This window comes from Amblyraja radiata, chromosome 10, assembly GCF_010909765.2.
Source record: "Amblyraja radiata isolate CabotCenter1 chromosome 10, sAmbRad1.1.pri, whole genome shotgun sequence".
Classification (NCBI taxonomy): domain Eukaryota; kingdom Metazoa; phylum Chordata; class Chondrichthyes; order Rajiformes; family Rajidae; genus Amblyraja; species Amblyraja radiata.
In genome coordinates, this window is record NC_045965.1 from 17,411,934 (window position 1) to 17,430,850 (window position 18,917).

The 18,917-nt window shown below is 42.4% G+C and overlaps 2 protein-coding genes across 2 annotated transcripts in view; one reads left to right on the forward strand and one right to left on the reverse strand.

Moving 5' to 3' along the window:
- Positions 1–4,779, reverse strand: part of ncf2 (neutrophil cytosolic factor 2) — a 30,443-nt gene extending 25,664 nt beyond the window's left edge. The window contains exons 1-3 of the mRNA XM_033028201.1: positions 4,529–4,779; positions 2,053–2,135; positions 668–776 (exon numbers count right to left, since the gene is read on the reverse strand). Of these exons, the coding sequence (XP_032884092.1) occupies positions 668–776; positions 2,053–2,135; positions 4,529–4,702 (366 nt within the window). The 5' untranslated portion in view covers positions 4,703–4,779. The remainder of the gene's footprint in view (positions 1–667; positions 777–2,052; positions 2,136–4,528) is intronic.
- On the forward strand, positions 4,645–18,187 carry LOC116977616 (nmrA-like family domain-containing protein 1). The gene is made up of 6 exons (XM_033028202.1): positions 4,645–4,743; positions 10,023–10,562; positions 11,530–11,796; positions 12,968–13,223; positions 15,717–15,910; positions 17,879–18,187. The coding sequence occupies exons 3-6, from the start codon at positions 11,533–11,535 to the stop codon at positions 18,059–18,061; spliced, it is 897 nt and encodes a 298-aa protein (XP_032884093.1). The 5' UTR covers positions 4,645–4,743; positions 10,023–10,562; positions 11,530–11,532; the 3' UTR covers positions 18,062–18,187.
- The last annotated feature ends 730 nt before the right edge of the window (positions 18,188–18,917 follow it).

The window sequence follows — 18,917 nt, forward strand, 5'->3', positions numbered from 1 at the left end:
TAGTGGACTTGCTCTCTCTAACTGGGCCAATTTTTCTTGAATGAGCCTATTCTTTAAAAGCACTTGAGCAAAATATAAAGTGCTGGAGGAACTCTTTGGACCAGGCAGCATCTGCGGAGGGAAGGACAATGTTTCAATCAGGACCTTTCTTCAGATTGATGGAAGCGGCAGAAAAAGTTGGAAAAAGGGAGGTTGGGCAAAGCCAGGCAAGTGATGGGTGGATACAGGTGAAGGAATGGGTGATTGGAGTAAGTGACAAAGGCTGGAGGTGAAGAGGAGATATACAGGTGTCAATGAAGAAGAGGAGAGGAGGAGTGGTGAGTGAGGGATACGGGTTGAAGGGGGCAGACGGAGGGGGAAGAGGGGGTGGGGAAGGGAAAATTGGATTTGGGGATGGAATATAAGTCTGTAGAGGAGGGGAAAGGAGCAGGATGATTGAAGATTGTGGGTTAAATGTGTGTGGTGGGACAGGGGAAAGACTTGCTATGTGGGGGGTATTACTTGAAAATGAAATATTCAATTGTCATACCATTGGATTGTAAGTGACCCAAGCTGCTGAATACTAGGTGCTCTTCTAGTTTGTGTGTGGCCTCACTCTGGCAATGGAGGCAGCCAAGGACAGACAGGCCGGTATGGGAATGGAAAAGGGAGTTAAAATGGTACTTACTTGACAAGCACACAACTTGTATCTTAAGCCCAACTGCTTGTAGTCAATCAACTGATTGCCTCGGAGTAGATTAAATGCTTCCTTAAAGTCCCTCAAGGCCTCTTCACACCTGAACGACAACATTTGGTGCAGTATTGAATGAAACATCTACATTAAGACATCACATAAGTGAAAGGAACAGAGTCCCCTTTCGTCCTTATCTCTCACCACATCAGCCATCGCATACAACACATCATCCTCCAACATTTTTGCCACCTCCAACGGGACCCCACCACTAGTCACATCTTCCCATCTCCACCCCTTTCTGCTTTTTGCAGAGAACATTCCCTTCACAACTCCCTGGTTAACTTGTCCCTTCCCACCAGACCACTCCCTACCCAAGTACCTTCCCCTTCAACCATAGGAGATGCAACACCTGTCCCCTATACCTCCTCCCTCGACTCTGTCCAAAGACCCCGAGGGTCCTTTCAGATGAGGCAGAGGTTCACTTGCACCTCCTGCAACCTCATCTACGGTATCCGTTATTTTCGGAGTGGGCGTCAATATATCGTCAAGACCAAGCGCAGACTGGGCGATCATTTCGCAGAACACTTACACTCAGTCAGCCTTGGCCAATGCAATCTCCTGGTTTGCCAAACAATTTAACGCCCCTTCCCATTCTGACATTTCTGTCGTGGGCCTCCTCAACTGTCAGAATGATGTCACAGACAAATTGGAGGGACAGCACCTCATATTACAGCCTAGTGGTATGAACGTTGATTTCTCTCATTTCAAGTAATCCCTGCATTCCCTCCCCCCCCCCCCCCCCCCCCCCCCCCCCCCCCAACTGAATCCTAGTCATCTTACTAGTTCCACTGTTTGCATCCCTGTACCCCTTTATTATCACTTCTTCCTCAGCCAACAATGGGCCATTATGGGCTCCACCCTCCCTTGGTCATCTGTTGCCGGCCCCGATTTATGCCATCCTTTTCCTACCTCCAGTTCCCTCCCCTCTACTTTTAGTCTGAAGAAGGTTTCCGACCCGTAACGTCACCCATCCTTGTTCACCAGAGATGCTGCCTGACTCTCTGAGTTACTCCAGCACTGTGTGTCTATCTTTGGTATAAACCAGTATCTGCAGTTCCTTCCTACACATCACATGTGACTTCTGACTTCCATCAATAACCCTCAGCAAACACACACTGCACAAAGTGCCAAAAAATATAAAATAAAAGCAGTGCTTGGCATCGCTAATAATTCTTACATTTACACACCTTTTAAAAAGTGATCGATAAACTGAATTGATAACTTTTCCCCAATCAGCCTGCTCCTGCTACGACAGAATACATTGTGTGTCCAATGATTTCACTGGGCTGACACCAAAAAGATATAGGAAAGTAACTTACTTTTCATTTTTATATAAAGTTATTCCTCGTTGAAAGAAAGCCACTGCCAAATGCTCATCCCTGCTGATACTCTTATCGAACTCCTGGAGAGTAAGAAGTACCATTTAATCTTTCTTTCCCTTCAAAAAATCCTACAATACCTCATCTCTACATCAAGGTGCAGTTTTTAATTGCCGTTATTGAGTCCCATATTATCCATTCTATTAAATCACAATTAACTTCTGCCAACACTGCCTGGTGCCATTTCTTATACTTTCATTAAAACATTTTCACAGCGTAGCTGAAAATGTGATTTACCATCTAGAGACAAAAGGGTAGAAATGGCCACATTCTGTGCAACAAAAGCTTTAAAATATTATATGTGGGAAACAATTGCTAGTATTGAAAAATAAAACTTGCCGAGTTAGATTATAGTTATAAATAACAGTTCTGAAGTGATTAAAATCTCTGACCATGTAACTCGATGGACAGAGGGTGGAGTTGTCAAAACAAGGAGAGGTGCATATCAGACCAATTTGGTAAAGCACGTTATGTGGCTGATATTTGTACATTATAGTCATAGAGTGATAGTGTGGAAACAGGCCCTTCAGCCCAACTTGCCCACACCGGCCAATATGTCCCAGCTACACTAATCCCACCTATCCGTGTTTGGTCCATATCCCTCCAAACTTGTCCTATCCATGTTCCTGTCTAACTGTTTCTTAAATGTTGGGATAGTCCCAGCCTCGACTACCTCCTCTGGCAGCTTGTTCCATACACCCACCGCCTTTTGTGTGAAAAAGATGACATTCAGATTTCTAATAAATCTTTTCCCCTTCACCTTAAACCTATGTCCTCAAATTATGATTTGAGATGATGGTTTCCTGTTAATATCCAGTGTGGGATCAGGGCGATAGTTGAGACAGGAGTGAGAGGGGTAATTAGGCCTCTTCCTCTAGCAAGATGGTAATTGCCAAATGAATCGTGAACTTGGACACTTCACTTGTAAATTCAAACTTGCCATGTTTCAATGCTTCATGCATGTTGTGGTAGACTTTGTTTTTATTAATTTTAATTTGAAAATAAAACTGACCTGCCCCATTGCACCAGGTTTATTTAGCGATGTTACAATACTTATCTTCAGTGGCGCTGCAGTTCTGCCACTGGCCGTGTGCGCGACTTTGGCGCCTTTGAGGTGGGGGGGGGGGGGGGGCTGGATTAAAGTGCCATTTTCTTCTGCCTGTCCAAGATGGATTTCCTCGGGCTGCTAAGCTGATGCAGAAAAATCGTTCGGACTTTTGTTCTCGGAAGTTTTTTTTTTTAAATCGCGGGACAATTTAATCGCTGGAGTAAAATTAAAAAAGCTACTTCTAACGCCCTCAACGCCTACAACGGGACGGATCTCACGTAGGGGACAAAACATAATGTAAGCCATTTATTTTACATGTAAACTTGCTTCTTAGGATGACTTTAATCCAAATTTAATTGGCAAAAATGCAATTTCGGCCCCATACGAACCGGCAGTGTTTTTCCTGCCCATATGGGGTTCAAATTCACCGCAACCGCAACGTTCCAATCGATCGCGTTCCACAAAAACCTACTCGCAAGATGATTTAAATGCCCATTAATTTACGGGAATTAAACATTAAATTCCTTCCATTTGGCCTATAAATTCATGACAATGAGATTTAAAAATCATGTTATATTGTGATTTCTTGCGTGAATGTTATTTGGACACTTAGGCTATTTAAAGTTAGATGTTTAGGCTATTTAAAGATAGATTAAATGGATAGATGTTTAAATCTAGTAATTGAATTTTGTAATTAGACAATTAGGTAACTAACTAATTATATGCTTTAATTTCAGGTCATCCAAGTAAGATTGTTTCATATTTGTTTCAGAATTCTTCAATCTATAATAACTGAAAATTTCATTCAGTTCTCTTAATTTTTAAGAAAGTTATTGACTTTTGACTGTCCTCGATCACAGCTTTTGTGTTGTCAATGGAAAAGCAATAGGGAACAAGATGCTAATTTCAAAGTATGAAAATGGCTATAACTTTTTTAATACTGAAGATATGAAAGTGAATTAGGTGTCAAATTAAACTTATTTTTATGCTTTATCTGATAGGATAAATTGCAGACTTGATTTTTTTAAATCTCAAAATGTTGTAACGTTGCTAGTTTGTTTCTGGTATATTTGGAATCAAATTTATATCTGCGTCTGAAGCAGTTTCGTTTCCCCTTTCAATTAAATCGCTTGCACCCATTACACTATGCACCAACCACGCCCTTCCCCAGTCGCACAGACCCCAACATTTCCCCAATTTTTTAAATAAATTAAGCATTCTCCAAGGATATCTATTTCCAAACTTCTGCTGAGGTCCACAACGTTTGGTTACAATTGCAACACTTTGGTTTGCTTTTAACGTCGCTTGGGATGGATGAAGCGGTAACATCGCTCTGGGGTATCCTTCAGAGAGTCGCCACCCGCTTACCTTCTCCGCCTCGTTCAGCTGGCCGAGTGAGAGGCGCAGAGAGCCGACGTTGAAGCAGATTTTGGAGCTGGGCTCCCGGATGGCAGCGAACGTGTCCAGCGCCGTTGTCCATTGCCGCTGGTCTGCCGCTGTAATCGCTTCGTCCCACAGCTTGATGGTGTCGGTCAAAGACATGCTGGGCTGTGGGTGAGGGAGCGAGGGCAGCGATGTGTCTTGTCCTGCGCTGGCTTCCACTTCTACTTCTTCTTCTTCTATGTTTTTTTTTTTGGCGGTTGGCAAACAACTTTTTTGGTGCATTACCGCCACCAACTGGCATGGAGTGTGGATCAAACAACACCATTACATATACTAATAACCTATATCCTTCCGAACAAATTGGTTACCCTAAGAAAATGCAACAGGATTTGATAGCACTTATATGAACTTCCTTGCAAAATATCTACCAAATCAAATTGTATTCTTTCTTTTCTGAACTGCTCACTCATCCGTTCTCTCTCCTCCTCATACCTCTCACAGTGTACAATGACATGCTCTATTGTCTCTTCTTGCCCACGGTATTCACATCTACCTGTATTATGCTTGCCTATTATAAAAAGTGTACTGTTCAGACCAGTGTGTCCAAATCTAATTCTTGAGATTACTGTCTCCTCTTTTCTGTTTTTTCCTGCACATCTCATTTCTCCCACTTTCCTCTGGACTCTGTAGAACCACCGTCCTTTCCGCTCTTCATCCCATTGCTTTTGCCATCTTTCCTTCAGTCTTTGCTTAATAATGTCTTTGATTTCAGTTTTACCTATGTTAATACTTAAATCAATTTTACTTCTTTTTGCTACCTCTTTTGCTACCTTATCTGCCATTTCGTTTCCTCTAATGCCAATGTGTGCTGGTACCCATAAAAATATGACTGTAAGCCCCATCATTTGAATTCTGAATAGTGTTTGTTGTATTTCAATCAAAATGTCTGGTCTACTGTCTGAATGGCTGTGCTGTAAACTCTTTATTGCTAAACCTGAACCTGAACAAATAACTGTCCTTAAAGGCCTAGTATCCTCGACCCACTGTACCGCTAACAATATTGCAATCATTTCACCTGTGTATACTGAGACCTCATTATTGATCCTCTTCCCTACTTTGATGTGAAATTCTGGTACAATAAATGCTACTCCTACTTTATCTACTGAATCTTTTGATGCATCTGTATAAATTTGGACAAAATTGTAGTATCTGTCAATGTATTCCTGTATGATGACTGAATTATACCTATGTTGTTTATCCTTGTTTTCCTGTTCTAATGTTGTAAAGTCTACTGTTGCATCTGGAAGTATCCAAGGTGGAATTGAAGGTAATGGAACTGTTGGAACCACATTTACTTGTGCTATACCGATTTGTACTGCTCTCTGGGTCACTGTCCATCCAAAACTTTTTGTTTCCCTTCTCTCCTTTTCCCAGCATGGTTTGACAGTAACTTGTGCTGGGTGTTCTTGACTGTGGCCCTGTAGGTTAATCCATTAATTTAATGAAAGCTGTATCCTTCTCATCTCTAGAGGCATCTCCCCCATTTCAACCTGTAATGCTGCTGTTGGAGTTGTTTTTATTGCACCTGTACATATTCTCAATGCCTGATATTGAATGTTGTCTATTTTCTTAAGAGAAGTACTTGATGCGGACCCATACACCACACAACCATAATCTAACACAGACCTAATTAACCCATTGTATATAGCCTTCAAAGCTGTTCTATCTGCCCCCCAATCACATCCAACTAAACATCTCATTACATTAAGTATCTTCTTACATTTGTCCACTACTTTCTGAATATGAACCATCCATGTAATCCTCTCATCAAACCATAAACCTAAAAATTTATAGTATTTTACTCTCTCCAATTCCTGGTTATATAATTTTAGTTTAACCTCACTACCAATTTCCTTCCTAGTAAAAAACATTATCTTTGTCTTTTCCACAGAAAATTTGAATCCCCATTTATAAGACCACTCTTGTACCTTTATTATAGCCCTCTGTAGTTTCTGCACAATAAACTTCACATTTCTCCCCCTTTTCCAGATTGCCCCATCATCCGCAAACAGTGAAACTCCCATTTCATTTACAATTTCATCATACACATCATTTATCATTACTAAAAATAGTAAAGGACTTACTATGGACTTATTATGCTCCCTTGAGGTGTTCCATTTACAATATCTAATGTTCCTGAGTATTGATTTCCAACTCGTACTTGTATTGACCTCCCAAATAAAAAATCCTTAATCCATTTAAATATACGACCTTTAATCCCCAATTTACCTAGTTTCACTAATAACCCTTCTCCCCACATCATATCATATTCTTTCTCAATATCAAAAAATACAGCTACTACACTTTCTCTGTTAATTTGTGCTCTCCTAATTTCATGTTCTAAACATATAGCTGGATCCATGGTGTTTCTCCCCTTCCTAAAACCACTCTGGTAATTGGATAAATATCCTTTATTTTCTACATAATATGTTAACCTTTCATTTACCATTTTTTCCATTACTTTACATATGTTGGATGTTAATGCAATAGGCCTATAATTCCCTGGGTTTGTCAGATCTTTACCTGACTTTCCTATTGGGATTACTACTGCCTCCTTCCACCTTTGCGGTAATTTCCCACCCTCCCACACTTTATTATAAAATTCTAACAAAAAATCCTTGGATGTTTCACTGAGATGGTTTAACATGGTGTAACAAATCTGATCTTTACCTGGTGCTGACATCTTGGTTTTTCTAAGAGCTCGGTTGAATTCTGTCTTTGTGAATGGTTTGTTTAGAACATCGTTAGTGTCTTCCTCATGTCGTATTAACTGTCTATTCTCTGCTATGGTATTTTCTTTTCCTTTTCTTCCTTCTTCACTAACATTGTCTGAACTGTGAATTTTAGCAAAAGATTTTGCCAACATCTCTGCTTTCTCTTCGTCTTTCACTGCTGTAATTTCACCGTCAGTTAGGATTGGATATTTGTATTCACTTTTAATTCCTTTCATTCTCCTTATCATTCCCCAAACTTGACCTACTTTTGTCTCCCTTCCCACTGAGTTACAAAATGTCCTCCAAAATTCCCTCTTTGCATTTTTTATTACTCTTCTTACACTTGCTTGCAACCTTTTGTATTCAATAAGATTCTGAAAATTATGATTTATTTTCAAAATTTTAAAAGCTTTATTTCGACACTTAATTGCTTTGTCACATTCCTTAGTCCACCATGGTACACTCTTTTTGTTGTGCTTACCTCCTTTCCTCTTAATGGACTTTGTTGCTGCCTCTAAAATGGCTTCGCAAACAGAAATATTTAAATTATCCACATCTTCATAAATATCAATTTTTTCCATTTCTTGATCACTAATAGTCTTAAACTTCTCCCAATCAGCACCACTAAAAGACCACTTTTGTATTCTCTCTGTATTATACTCCTCTAAACTCACTCCTACTACTATTTCTATCGGGTAGTGGTCACTTCCTACCGTTGTTCTTCGAATTATTTCCCATGAACAAATGAGTCTGACACTAGTGTGAGGTCTATGGCTGATTCTGACCCTGTTCTGATGTTGATTCGTGTCCCACTTCCATCATTAAGACACACAAGGTTATTCTTCTCCATTAAATCCTCAATCACCATCCCATTTTCATCATTAGAATCATCCCACAACGTGCTATGAGCATTAAAATCACCACAACATATAACTTTCCCCCCTAAATACCCAGCAAGTTCATCCATCAACTCCAATGAAAGCCTTTTACACGGATTATAAAAATTAACAATTTTAACCTTACCTTCTCTTATCCAAATTTCCACCACTAAACATTCTAATTCTGTTCCTTTCACCAACAATCTATTCTGTATTCCTTGCTTTATAAATATTACACACCCCCCTCCACTTCCCTCCCCCCTATCTCTACGGATACTATCATAACCTTTGATGACAAAGTCTAATGAAGGCTTAAGCCAGCTTTCTTGAATACATATGACTTCTGGTTTCTTCTTTAACTCTTTAATGAATCCTTTAAACTCTTGTCCATTTGCTATTATGCTCCTTGCGTTCCATTGTAATATAATCAATTTGACCTATCACCAGAACCTTCCTCCCTTCCATCTCCTTCAAGCTTTTTATTGATACTCTCCCATGATACTTCTTTTAAACCCAAAAACTTTTCTGCTCCCTTAACAATGATTTTTATTTTTTCTGTTTTGTGTTTAACCTGATCAGTACAGTTGATTACATATGCAATGAAAACAATTAGCTTATCAGCTGTCAGTTCTGTGTGAGTTTTGACTGCTTGACTTTCCTCTGATCTCAAAAACGGATGATTCTCTCTCCCATTAATATCTACTCTTCCCCTTTGTCCTTGCACCTTCTTCACTGCCTCTGAGTAGCTTATGTTACTTACTGTTTTCACTTGCTGAATCTCCACAGCCCTCTTCCTGACTTCACATCCCCCATACGTTACCCTGTGCGGTCCTCCGCAATTGCAGCATTTATCCTGCATATTTTCTCTGCACTCTTCAAATCTATGCTCTCCTCCACACTTGGGACACCTCTGATTCCCCTTACACACCGCTGCTATATGTCCATACCTCTGGCATTTATAACATCGGAGCGGTGGAGGGATATAAGGCCTCACTGGAAAGATCATGCATCCGATTCTCACTTTTTCTGGTAGTTCAGTCTGCTGAAACTCCAGAAGCACAGACAAGCTCTCTACCCTCTTACCCTCCACTGTCCTTAACAATCTCTTAGCTACACTCACCTGGCCACCAAAAATACTCCGTTTGAGTTTCTCCAGGTCTTCATCTACCGGAATACCTGTTATTACTCCCCTTGTCACTCTACTCTCACCCAGAGTCTTTCTTTCACTAACCATCTTCTTGCAAACACTTTCAATCTTCAGAGCCTTATTTTTCTGCTCCTCCGTTTTACATATTATTAACAAGTTCCCGTCTCTCAAAATCTTAGCTGTTTCCACCTCTCCTACCTTCTTCTTTAGCTCCCTGGATAAAGCTATCGGACTTAAATTGACATGCTCATCTTCCTTTCTAAATTTCAGTATTATTTTAACCTCCTTCCTTTCAACCTTTTTCCGAACCGTTCTCCTATCCTCTTCTGAACTGTTCCCTTCAAAACTCCTTTTGCTGTTTTGGCTGAGCTCGTTTTGCCTGATTCCTCCTTCTCCTTGATTCCTCCCTAATCTCCGACTAGACACTGACGTTCAGTCACCAAAAGCCCTATCATCTTGATCTTCGTCATCCTCTAATCCTACTTGAGTTGCCATTTGATCCAGTCACAAACCAGTTTATGCCAACCGCCAACTCCTAGTCCCTCTCTCCCTTCCACACGGGAGCCCCGCGGCGGCGCTGAATGAATGACCGCAAGACCAGTTCCTCCCGTGACCACCGGGTGCTCTGGTTTTCCTTCAGCGTCAGGAGCACTTGGACCCGGGTCTAAAACCCTGGCCAGGCCCTGCGCTGGCTTGTCCAGAAACTACACAGTTCTAGACGCCGCCGCTTCTGTTTCCTCTACTGAAACGTTACAAATGCAATGTAACCGCATGACTTGCTGCAGCTGTGACCGGACCAGTGACACAGGAAATCAGTGCACTGACTTTGCCACTTGACTCAGCGACCATGGCAAGGACCAGCTGATGATGAGGTGGTGGAAATATAACCATTGCAAAGATGTGGATGGGTGAGATAGGAGTATTGACACCCTGTGCCGCTTGTAATCTTCACGCCCTCCCGCTGTTTAGTGTTTATTGATTTTGTTTTTGTCGCTTGCAAACCAATGCGTGGACTGGTCGGGTAGCTTCTGCAAGGTGTTTGTGAGGAGGAGACAGGCCGGACCGGGGAGGGTTGCTCTCCCGCAGTAACTGTGCTGCCTTCATGTTTCCCCGGCAACAAATAAGAGTAAACCACAACAGTCGCCGTCTCCCAGCGAGGGCCAGCTGCAGAAGCAGCAAACGGGCAGGAACAGGAGGAAGACAGACGGTGTTGAGATTCGGTGAGCTCTGGGGAACGTTTTCACGCCCGTGTTATAGTCATAGAATGATACAGCATGGAAACAGGCCCTTCGGCCCGACTTGCCCACATCGGCCAACATGTCCCAGCTACACTAGTCTCACCTGCCAGCATTTGGTCCATATCCCTCCAAACCTGCCCTATCCATATACCTGAAGAAGGGTTTCGGCCCGAAACGTCGCCTATTTCCTTCGCTCCATAGATGCTGCTGCACCCGCTGAGTTTCCCCAGCAATTTTGTGTACCTATCCATATACCTGTCTAGTTGCTTCTTAAATGTTGGGATAGTCCCTGCCTCCACTGGCAGCTTGTTCCATACACCAACCACCCTTTGTGTGAAAATTGTTGTGAAACTGACTGAAACTCGCTCCGTTCACTCACTCATGTGGTCGGTGTTTCCAGCTGAGGGGTGGTCAAACTCGCAGATATTCCACTTCACTGCATCTTTGGTGCCAAGGATAGGACGGGGACTGTCTGAAGAAGGGCCACGACCCAAAACGTCACTTATCCAGGGGTGCTGTCTGACCCGCTGACTTACTCCAACTCTCATGTTCATAGGAGCAGAATTAGGCCATTCTGCCCATCAAGTCTACTCCACCATTCAATCATGGCTGATCTATCTCTCCCTCTCAACCGCATTCTTCTGCTCTCTCCTCATAACCCAAGACACCCGTATTAATCAAGAATCTGTCAATCTCCACCTTAAAAATATCCAATGATGGCCTCCACAGCCTTCTGTGGCAATAAATTCCACAGATTCACCACCCTCTGACTAAAGAAATTCCTCATCTCCTTTCTAAAAAACAGTGAAAAAGCAAACCCACTCCCATCTCAGGCCGTTGAAAGCTCAGTCACCAGTCACCTTACTAGCCTCACAGAATCACCTCTGCACTCTAATATTGATGAAGAATCAAACTTCCCCAATTAAACCGTTGAATCTTTCCTTTCCAGACAATGCCAGATACAGTGACAGTCTTTGGTGCTGACCGGAGGCTAGGGAATGCTGTTGCCTCTGCCTTGCTGGAGGATGGTGGTTTCACAGTGCGGGTGGTCGTGCAAGAGTTAACATCTCCGAGCACCCAGCTTCTCCAGTCTGCGGGAGCACATGCCTTGCTGGCTGATGAGAACGACCCAGGCAGTGTGGACTGTGCTCTGAGCGACGCGCATGGGTGCTTTGCCATCACTCACACCGACTTCAACAGTGGCGACCCTCTGCAGGTCGGTGAGACTGTCTCTCACAGTGAAACATCTCAACACAAGGCAACTTCCATTGTTCAATGATGCTTTACGTTTCAGACAGCCTGGGCAGTTTTAACGATACGATATGAATCCAAAGATAGACGGGACAGACAGACATCTCAGTCCAGAGATGAGTTACTGAGTTCCGCTGAGTTACTCCAGCTATTTATGTCTATCTTCGGTTTAAACAAGCACCTGTAGTTCATTCCTACACAAGATATGAATCCATATACAAAGGGAGGGGGGAGGAACAATTAGAATTGAATAGCTTTCTGTACGGTGGAGAGCATCACCACAACACGAGAGAGGCCATCAAGGCATGAAGTCAGTACAGGGTGCTCTGACCATCTCCTGTGTCCCAGGCTGGTGGTGAGGAAGGTTGGAGAAATCCTGATTTAAGAGACTGAGAAGTATTAATTTGGATATTTTAAAGTTAGTATGTGGCATAGGAAAGGAAACCTTGAACAAAGTTCAAAGTCAATCTCTGCTGAAGGGGCAAAGAGCGCAATGCAGGCAGTGAAGGCAAACGTCCTGGAAACTTCAAACAGAGAGCCTATGGATAAAACTGTGCATAGGGATTTGGGGAAGAAATGAATGATCACTGATCCAGAATGATCACTGATCCATTGCAGTAACTCAGCAAATAAACTATCGTGGAAACCAGAGCTTTAGCCTCTTCAGATAAATGACTTTCACACGTGTCACAAGTGAACTAACCGTTTTGCCATTTCAATGTATCCTACTTAACGCCTATGTTGTTTTTGAGTTTAGGACAGTTTATCAGAGCCATATATTGTCAAAGCCAATAAATGCACTGAGTTAATTGCCAACTCTGGCAATTTTAACTGCAATCTGGCAATTGTAATCGGCTTTCATTTGGGTAGGTCTGCATCGGAGCTGTTCCTGTGTAGCTGATGGGACACACGGTATGATTAATACCGTGTGGAAACGGGCCCTTCGGCCCAACTTGCCCACGCTGACCAACATGTCCCATCTACACCAGTCCCCCCTGCCTGCATTTGGTCCTTATCCCACTAAACTTGTCCTATCTACCGGCCCTTTGAGGGAGGCAAAGGTAACATGCCACTGCAAGTCTTACTATTTAAAACAGTCGGAACTTCCTACCAAAGCTTCTTGTATTTTCTCATAGGATGAAATTCGGCAGGGATACAGGATCGCGGACTTGTGTAAAAGGCACGATGTCAGGCACGTTGTACTGACTGGGGCTCATCATGTTCACAGGAAGTACAGCCTCCCAGCCCGCCACCTGGATGCTAAAGCCTGCATCAACGACTACATGACCGAACTCAATCTGCCCAAGACGGAAATAATACTTCCATTTTACTTTGAAGATTTTCTGACAAAATTCAAACCAAAACCAGCTGTAAACAACATTTATCAAATTGGTAAGGAATTCAATTCACTTTTAGAGAATCACTAATACAATAAACCTTTTTGTATTTAATATGATCTTAAAAGAATCATCTGTGGCCATAGGTGAGGCACTAGAGAACAGGATGACATCAACATTGGTGGGAGTTTCAGACAATGAGGAAGCCAGCAAAGGATACAGCAGGGCTTAGATCAGTTACAGATATGGGTGGAAAAATAGTAGTTTAATCCAAACAAGTGTGAGATGTTGCACTTTGTGATGTGAAATGGAAGAGGAAAATATACAATTAATGGCATGACCCTCAACAGCATTAATGTACAGAGCGATCTTGGGGTCCAATTCCATATCTCCCTGAAAATGGCAACACCAGTAGACAGAGTGGTCAAAAAGGCGTATGGTATGCTTGTTTTCACCGGTCGAGGCAGTGAGTATAAAAGTCAGGAAGTTATGTTACAGCTCTATAAAACTCTGGCACTGGCTGTATTTGGCGTATTGTTTGCAGTTCTACTCACCCCATTACAGGATGTGAAGGCTTTGAATAGGGTGCACAATAGCTTTGCCACAATACTGCCTGTTAGGGAGAGGTTGAATAAACTTGGACTGTTATCTGTGGAGTGTGAGAGATTGAAGGGAGACCTGATATAGTATCTAAAATTATGAGAGGCACAGATAGGGTAGACAGTGAGAACCTTTTTCCTCGGGGTGGTGCTGGAAGCAGATGCAATATTAGCAATTAAGAAGGTAGTAGGTAGGACATGGATATGCATGGTGTGGAAGGATAGGGATCACTTTAGCATCATGTTCGGCACTGACATTGTGGGCCAAAGCACCTGTTCATATGCTGTCCTGTTGTTCTATGTTCTGCAAAGATATTTCCAAAGCATTTACAATACACCTCTTGTTAATAGACTGTTGTAGCCCAGTGCAATGAGCTACTGATAGCAAGGAGGTGGATCTGGTTTTGCTTGCTTTTCCAAATTTCAGCCAACCACCCACAGGAGGTACCCGAGAGATTCCCCATTGAAACGGTAGATGGAGGACATAATTAGAGAGCAGGGGGAAATCACCAAACTTCACATTTGCCTGATCTTTGCATCCACTCTGAGGGCTTAAGATCGGGAGATAAGCATCAGAAATAGTTTTTGGGTTAGGAAGTTTATGAAAATCTCCACTTAAAACAAGAGAGTCGGCCCAGTAAGTGGCACTTATCATGTGGACTGTGATGATGATCAGGGATTTACACATGAAACACAGCCACACATCATGATGCAAATACATGAACCAGAGCCCAATGTGATTCGGAATCAGACTGGGCCACTCACTTGTTCAATGCCTGATGGTTTGGCTCAGGCACCAAAGGCCCAAACAGAAATTGTTCAAGAACAGAGTACCAGCTGCTTCCTGGAGCGGGGGACTTTTCCATTCTGTCGTGGATTAGATTAAATTAGTTTATTGTCAATTACACCTTGGTCAATGAAATTCCTTGTTCACATGAAGTTCACAAAGTAAACAATACATAGGAATGATAAATATAACAAGTGCAAAACAGCAGTGTAAATGTTATAGTGCAATATGACCAAGTGCAATACGCTAAGAATGAGAGTGCATGACAGCACCTCCAATGGGGAAGTGAGAATGGTGCTTGGTTCAGGAGTCTGATAGTAATGGGGAAGAAGCTGTTTTTAAGTTTGGACTTCTGGGCTTTCAAACTCCTGTATCTTCTTTCAGAGGGTAGAAGAGGGATAAGGAAATGGCCTGGGTGGCAGGCATCCTTAACAATAATTTCAACCTTTTTGATGAAGATGGACTGGATGGAAGGAAGTGACGATCCTGTGATGAACTGATCTGTGTGTGTTCCCCCCCCCCCCTCTCTAGGTTCAGGCAGTTGCTACACCAGGCTGAAATGCATGGTTTTAAAGGCAAGGAATAATCTGACAAGTGCTGTAAATTAGGCCTCCAGCTTGCCGGCATTCTATTTGCAAAGAGAATAGAAATGTTGGGCATTTGTATGTAGTTTGCACCAATTTAATTGAAAGCAACATTGTGCCTCTGGCAGCCACAGCCAAGCAAGATAACGAGAGATGACTCTGGCATGCCAGCAGGCAGTCTGAAGCTGACAGCACTCAGGGAGCTCAACACCACCAGAGAAGCCATCTTGCACATGAAACTCATCTGCCTGTAGATGGCAGATAGAAAGGTTCTGTTCTGATTAACAATTATCCTGCAACCATTTGCTGCTAATGAGACAATTAGCTCTAGATATGGTTCCCATGTCCCTACATTTAGAAGCAGTGGTTTGGAACATCCCATCAAAATAAGATTAATTTAAGTAATATTCAGCTAACTTTTTCAGAAATATCAGGCAAAAATAGTAAAAGTTTTAACGCCAAAGTCAATGCTCAAATTTACATCAGTATTGCCATGACTTTTATAAGGTGCCCAACAGGTGTTGAATTCTTACAGATGGAAATACAAGGTTTTCTATGCAATTGTGTGTTCTTTTCAGCCATCCCAATGGGAGAGGTTGCGATGGACGGAGTGAGCATCAGGCAGATTGGCCCGATTGTGGCAGCCTTGTTCAGGAGCCCGGAACGCTGGATCGGAAAGAGCTGCAGCCTGTCTGCGGGAAGGCTGACAGTACAGGAATACGCACAGATCCTCACCCGTCACCTGTACCCTAAGCAGTTCCAAGATGCCCGGGTAGGGCTTTATCAAGAGAAGCTGATCATTTAGTGTGATTATTTTTATAAGACAAATAGATAATGCTGTAACATTGTTACTCAAACGCAGGCAGTGTCTGTGGGGAGAGAAGCATGGACACCTCGGGTCCAGGGTCTGGATCTGAAACGTTAACTTAGCTTATTCCACAGATGCTGCCTGACCTGCTGAGCATTTGCAGCATTTTCTGTTGTTTATTTCAGATTTCCAACATTTGCGATTTTCTGCATTTCCGTTTCTTGTGATTACTTGTACCCTGTACAACATGGTGAGAGAGCAGCAGCTGAGGCGTGTGGCACACTGATCTTTTACACGGGAAATCTCAACCAGGCAGACAATTTCTTCCACGGTGATTCCAAGACCCCATGTGAAATAGGTTCAGACAAACCTTATCCCAATTTCATGCAAACCTGAGGCAGACAATATGACATCAGCCAGTGAACCAAATCAGGCCTGACCCGCCCTGCCAGCACTTGGTACTTGTTCACCTGCCCTCGTTCACCTGCCCAGAGTGACCTTCTCTGGGGGCAGACGACCATCGAGTTTAATTTAGTTTAGAGATACATCATTGAAACAGGCCCACCGATACAGGACAGAAACAGCGACCCCGCGTATTAACGCTACCCTTCACACACACACACTACAATTTTTCCATTTTACCAAGCCAATTTACCTACATATCTGTACGTCTTTGGGGTGTGGTAGGAAACCGAAGATCTCGGAAAAAACCCACGCATGTCACAGGGAGAATGTACAAACTCCGTACAGACAGCATCTGTAGTCAGGATCGAACCCGGGTCTCCGGTGGTGCAATCGCTGTTAGACAGCAACTGCTGTGCCTCCGTGCCGCCCCGAGTTGAGCCTCCATGCATGAAGTGAGGTGGGATGCAGCTCGCCAAGCTCCACCCTGACTACACTGACAGCTTCTGATGGTTCACTCTGTCGAAGGCTTTCAATCTTTACACATTTCTGTCATTCCAAACCATTACTAAACTATTTGAATGACATTAAACATTTAAAAATAAAATTAGAAGTATTAAAATTTAAAGCATTGTAAAATACAACTACTAAATTACTTACTTCCTCAGAGTTGGCGACTCCACTTAATTGAATGTGGAGAGGATGTTTCCACCAGTGGGAGAGTCTTGGACCAGATAAAAGAATGTACCTTTAGGAAGGAGATGAGGAGCAATTTCTTTAGTCAGAGAGTGGTGAATCTGTGGAATGCATTGCTACAGACAGCTGTGGAGGCCATGTCAATGGATATTTTTAAGGCACAATTTGATAGATTCTTGATTAGTAAGGGTGTTAGGAGTTATGGGGTGAAGGCTGGAGAATGGGGTTGAGAGGGAAAATAGATCAGCCATGTTTGAATGGCAGAGTAGACTTGATTGGCCCAATGGCCTAATTCTGCTCCTAGAACTTATGAAGTGCATCCGTCCCTTTATTCTTTGATGCATGATCATAGACAGGTCTTCCCCCTCAATAGTGATATTATGGGCCCTCTGCATTCAAACTGTTGTCTTGATCTTTACAATTTCAGTTATTCCATCTTCTCATTCCCGCCATTCATATATTCCCTCTCTATTTAAAGCTAGATTCATCACATCACCTCCTCTGTTGAATGTTCCCTCCTGTAAACTTGTGAATCCTGACATTGCAGCATCAATACTCTCTCCTTCCAGTTCACCATTTATACCATTTCATTTCTCGGCCTTTCAACTAATGCTCATCAGATTGCTGTGAAACAAGAGCTCGAATATATTTCAGTTTCCTGTTTAAAACATCTAACACAACTATACACACACACACATACACGTAATACTATTCAAGGTGAATGGATTACATTGTGGCGATACATTATAGAACAAGCAAAGTACTGCCTGTCCATTAGGACAATGTTACGCTAATAATATGAATGATGCATTCCCTTTTATTTATTTGTGACAGATTTCACTCCGAGAGTTCGTGGCATCCTTCGGAGGACCAGCGGCTCAGGACTTTGGGAATATGTTTGAATTTTGGAAGAGAGGTGGACAGAAAATGAATAGTACTATGAGCTTCGAACTCTATCCAGAGTTACAAACATTCCAGCAGTGGGTTTCAGAAAATAAGACTTCACTGGTTTGTTAAAGGGCAGCTGAGATCTATGGATGGAACATAATGCCCATTTCTAAAATGTTTCCAGAAGACAAGATATGGATCTCCATCAATTGTGTGTACCAACAGATGGAATTCAGAAATAAAGTTATTCTTTCAGGTTGATGTGTCAAAATCTTCTCTTTCTGAATCCAATGATCTTCGTGCACTGGGCCAACTCAAATCCTATGTGTAGGTTTCTGGTGAAGGAACTATCAGAAATGTGATCATAGGCAGAAACCTGAATTTTTAGCAGCATTGATGAATTAATGTCAGCATGGACACTGGGCTAACTCTCCAGCTCCTCTACAAAATGAACTTGTTAATGGTCATTTGAGTGATAGCAAAATGTCTCAACTTAATGATACATCTGCATGAGTGCACTCAATCAACACTACACTCAAGTGTCAGCCTCAACTTTTGTGCGCAGGTCTTTGGAATAGGATGTGACAATGAACCTTCTGGCTGAAGGTCAGGAATGTTGGTAACTAATTCCATCCCCTCTCCTGCTTCTGGGTTTAAGAGATAATGGAGAAATTAGTAGGGGTTGGAATCAACCCATGATTCTGTCCAACAACACATTTCTACACTACGCTTCCCGATCCATTAGGAAAAATGAAACTTCACACATTGGAGCTTGTATTCATTAAACATGGTATGTGAGCGAGCATTAAACCACAGCCACAAGAATTGAACATCACCATGTTAACTTGATAGCAATTTATAGAAACAAGCAATATGCTGAGTTCTAATCAATAATCAGTTATAATTTTCAACTCTGATGACATTTCATGATGTAAACCATTAATAGATAATCAAACTGGAAAGGGTTAATTTACTGCAGTTTCCA

Coding starts and splice junctions, on each gene's coding strand:
- LOC116977616 (XM_033028202.1), top strand. CDS start 11,533: ATGCCAGATACAGTGACAGTCTTTGGTGCTGACCGGAGGCTAGGGAAT. Junction 13,224..15,716: donor AAACAACATTTATCAAATTG/GTAAGGAATTCA, acceptor TGTTCTTTTCAG/CCATCCCAATGGGAGAGGTT. Junction 15,911..17,878: donor AGCAGTTCCAAGATGCCCGG/GTAGGGCTTTAT, acceptor TATTTGTGACAG/ATTTCACTCCGAGAGTTCGT.